Source organism: Rhinopithecus bieti, unplaced genomic scaffold (genome assembly GCF_001698545.2).
Source record: "Rhinopithecus bieti isolate Rb0 unplaced genomic scaffold, ASM169854v2 scaffold_2476, whole genome shotgun sequence".
Lineage (NCBI taxonomy): Eukaryota > Metazoa > Chordata > Mammalia > Primates > Cercopithecidae > Rhinopithecus > Rhinopithecus bieti.
In genome coordinates, this window is record NW_016803754.1 from 512,756 (window position 1) to 517,533 (window position 4,778).

Below are 4,778 nucleotides of genomic sequence, written 5' to 3' on the forward strand. Positions count from 1 at the left end.
CATTGACTCTTGAGGAATATTTCAAATTGTCAGAAAAAACCTAAAAAATGTTTCTCATGACAAAATAGTCCCCAGTAGAAACACATTCTCTGCAGACAAATTTATGCTACCCTGGTCTTACTTGGGACACCTGGGGACACTGAGCCAGTGCTTAGCTACTGAGATGAGCCAGCCCTGCAGCTGTGCCCAGCCTGCCCCGTCTTCTTCTCATTTGCATATTCCCAGAGCACATCCTCCTGCCCTGAAGGTTTATTAATAGGCTGGACACACTTCGTGCAGGAGTCAGATCCAGTCAGGACACAGCATGGACATGAGGGTCCCTACTCAGTTCCTGGGGCTCCTGCTGCTCTGGTTCCCAGGTAAGGAATGAGAACACCAGCGATTTACTCAGCCCAGTGTACTCAGTACTGCCTGGCTATTCGAGGAAGTCTTCCTATAATATGAACAATAGTATGAATATTTGTTTTTGTGTTTCCAATCTCAGGTGCCAGATGTGACATCCAGATGACACAGTCTCCATCCTCCCTGTCTGCATCTGTAGGAGACACAGTCACCATCACTTGCCATGCCAGTCAGAGTATTAGCAGCTGGTTAGCCTGGTATCAGCAGAAACCAGGGAAAGCCCCTAAGCCCCTGATCTATGCTGCATCCAGTTTGCAAAGTGGGGTCCCATCAAGGTTCAGCGGCAGTGGATCTGGCACAGATTTCACTCTCACCATCAGCAGCCTGCAGCCTGAAGATTTTGCAACTTATTACTGTCAACAGTATAACAGTAACCCTCCCACAGTGTTACATACCCGAACATAAACCCCCAGGGACGCAGATGTGTGAGGCTGGGCTGCCCCAGCTGCTCCTCCTAAAGCCTGCATCGGCTGAGAGTGTTCCTCAGATGCAGCCACACTCTGATGGTGTTGGTAGAGGGGGACATGAAGTCACGTTTGCACCATAATACTTTTCGCTTTCTCAGCCCCAACTGCACAGCCATAACAAAGACTCTCCTATTTTAATAAAGACAGAGATGCTTACACCTGAGGAGTCTAGTTTATAGCTTCAGTTGGAATTCATATAACAAAGAAGCCAAAATAGTTGTTCTAAGCAGGAATTGTCTTAATATGGAGAATTAGAGTCTAAAGTACTGAAGTCTAAATAAAATGTAGAGATGAATCTCTAAGTTTAATGTTTTATTTGCAAAGGAATATTTGCCAAATGGGGCATACAGGAAAACTCAGTGGTCTTCAATATGTTGGAAGAACAAAGAGAAGGTTAGAGTTTTATGAAAAAGGGAAAATATTACCTATGGCTCTTTGAGAAAGTTCATTGGCACTAGGAAGCGTTGGGAGCTGGCAAGCTCAGACTGGTAAGCAGTGGTGGACAAAGTGAATCCTAGAATAATATCAGTTATCTTAGAAGTTGTGGGTAAATGTGATTTCAAGGAACAAGAAGCCAAAGCAGTGAAGCTTGAAGAGAATTCTGTTACTGAAATGCCAAGGATTCGGTGTAGATCCTGCTGCTCACCACACAGAAAAAAATCACTAAGACAGCAAGTATTGCCAAGGAACAAGTTTTAATCAGGTGCTGCAGCCGAGGAGATGGGACACCATTCACAAATGTATCTCCCTGACCAACTAAAATTAGGGGTTTAGATAGCAGGGAAGAAATGTGGGACAACAGGAATTAGGGAGGGGTAATGAAGATAATCTGGTCAACAGGAAACAGGAGGTCAGTTAGTCGATCATAATGAGTGAAGGGTCTGACGTCTCACTGTCCTGATTCAGTGATATGTAAGGTTCAGCTCCTTGATAGTATCTGGAGGCCTGATGGTTGGTTTCCTGAGAAAAGAACTCAGATAAGAAAAATGTAACCATCTTGAGTTTTAAGACTGGGGGAGTCAATTTCTATGTTTATTCAAAAAAACCATAAACATTGGTTCCATGGGATAATAGGGCCTATTTCCATTGCATTCTAGATACAATACTTTGCACACGAGTGCCTTTCCCCCTGGTTTCTTGGCTGTGTTGGGTATGACAAGAATGACTTAATTCCTATGATTAACTTTCACACTACAATCTTTCAAAACCAAGGATATAGTAGTCATGAAAGCTGATATTAGAAGCAGGATTCTCTGGTTCTCCCTCAGAAAACAGAATTCATCTGCCCCTGGAATACGGGCTATCTAACCATGTGGTCCTCAGTCCTGTCTGGAAGCTTACGGGTTGCGGTGCTGATGCTTTCAGCTTCCTACAGCATCTTTCCGGGTGTTTCTGCAGTCCTAACCTCTGTCCCTGTGTCTTTCTTAGGTACCAGTGGAGAATATTGAGTCATGCTTTTCTCACTTCCAAACCTCATGGGAGGATCTCTTACTGGGCAACTCTATACGACAAAAGGGAGCTAAAAAGACATATTTACATAAGTTAAGTGATTTTTCCCCCAATGAGGCCATTTTAAAAATTATATTTAAAGGCACAAGTTGAACACATCCATCTTTATTTTCTTATTAATGCAAATGTACATTTGCAAATATTTTCAAAATTGTAAAGGTTGAAAACATAATTATTTGTCCATGGAATGATCAAGCACCTCTATAATTAAATGGAGTAAATATTTTCTTGAAAATTTGTACTCACTGAAATAAAGGAATATATTTAAATTTGTGAAGCTACGTTAGAAATTATTGGACTTAAATTCAACTGTGCGGCTTGGTTTGGGATGTTGTTCACTCCTGTGAACTGTCACAAGAATCTTGTGTCATGTGTAGTCACTGCTGTTCAGCTTTGTCTTCAGACAATTTATATCTATAGGCTGAAGATGATCTCTGTGTCCTGCAGAAGAACCACTCAGCTGAACCCCTCCTTGATCAGCCAGATGATCGTGAACATGAGCATCCATGAGCGTGAAAACGGATGTTTACTGTTATTAGCCACTGAATTTAGTATTTAACTAGTTACCAATATTTAATGCATAAAATCTTACTGATACAGTATTTATACCTCTACCTATATATACACACATGTATTTTTTCTTAAATTGGTGGTAAAAATGTGAACATTTAATAATCAAATTATGAAGTGATTAAGGGAAAATTAAAGACAAAGTTAAAACTAATTAGTATTTCCTTAAATAAAATTTACCTTATTTATGGAAAAATGTGCATATGTATATACAAGATACATACAAGTGAATATATATTTAATGAAACGTTGGCTATAAATATATATAGTATTCATATACATTTAAATAATCTGTTACATTTCATAAAAATATGATATTCTGCACCACACATAGTTCATACTCTTCATACTCTTGCTAAAGAAAATTTCTTTGTAGACTTTATTTTTAAAACTCTACCAAATGGTTGTCCTTACCTAAAATATTTTTCCAACCAAGTAGAGCTCCCAGGGTAGGACTAGACTATATTTTGACTAATGTTGAATAGTAACCATTGCATCCTATGAAGTCTCCATTATGTTCATGCCCACGATGATGATATGCCAAACAGAGTTCTCACAACAATGGATGCTGGATGGAGTCACATTGTCAAGGAAGCCCTGGAAATGTAAAAACCATAACAATGAGTAAACTGCAAGGGTTACATCTGATGATCACATTGCAAAGAGAACAGCACATTGCAAAGAGAACAGTACTTTAATAAAAATAATTTTTTGTTTTTGAGACGTAGTCTTGCTCTGTCGCCAGGCTGGAGTGCAGATCATCAGGCCTTAAAAGAAACACAACAGGATGACTGCAGACAAAGCCATTCTGGATGAGCAGTGAGTAGATGTTTCAAAAATGAGCCATAAAATTTCCAAGTGAATATTAATTGAAATGCCATTAATGAGCATGAGGTTTTTAATAATGAGGATGATTCAACACTTGGATTTCAGTCAGTCACCTTTTCCAGCTTTCACAGGGAGTCTAATGAACAAATGTTGTGGAGGTCCCTGTGGGGACTCAATAATAAGAGTTTCAACTAACTGAGATGTATAGGGCTACTGGCTCTTCTGAACACCTAATCCCTCCTGAACCCCTAACATTGTACCACACATCAGGGCTCAGACGAACAGCTGGGGTCAGGTGATACTAGTAGACCTCATGTAACATGAGGAGGACACTGGTTATTTTCCTATATATGAATTTGCCTTTCTTTTCAGTTATATTTCTGCATAAAATATTATTTGGGGATTTTCCAACTGCTTTCCTCAGAGTCAGGAAATTCTTCCATACTATGGCTTTGGATCAAGCAACTTTTTTACCTCAAAAAAAAATGAAGCAAAGTGTAACTCATGAGCTTGTCATGTGCACAGGTGCAACTATCCCTATAGACAGATAAAAACCCATTATTAATGAAGCAAAGCTGGCACATAAACCCTTGTGCTATTGAATTGCTATGCTGTCAGATGTGGTGGAGGTTCTGAAACACTAACCATGAATGGTGCTATTATTCCCATAAACAGAATATTTATATCTTGAAAATGAGCTGTAGACTCATCATTGTTATGCAAGCTGAACAACTTGAAATGCTCTATATTTTCTCAGGGATGCAGTTTTCTGGCTGATGGTTTTTTGTTTGTTTTGTTTTTTTGTTTTTCAGATGTAGTCTTGCTCTGTTGCCAGGCTGGAGTGCAGTGATGTAATCTTGGCTCACTGCAACCTCTGCCTCCCAGGTACAAGTTATTCTCCTGTCTCAGCCTTCCCAAGTAGCTGGGACTATAGGTGTGTGCCACCATGCCTAGCAAATTTTTGTATTTTTCGTAGAGACGGGGTTTCACCGTATTGGCCAA

General features: G+C 39.8%; 1 gene segment (V, D, J or C); it reads left to right on the plus strand.

The window, feature by feature from the left end:
- Nucleotides 1–246: 246 nt before the first annotated feature.
- Nucleotides 247–822, plus strand: LOC108515566 (Ig heavy chain V-I region 5-like). The segment is given in 2 exon segments: nucleotides 247–359; nucleotides 485–822. Coding segments are annotated over 2 exon segments (378 nt in total).
- Nucleotides 823–4,778: the final 3,956 nt, after the last annotated feature.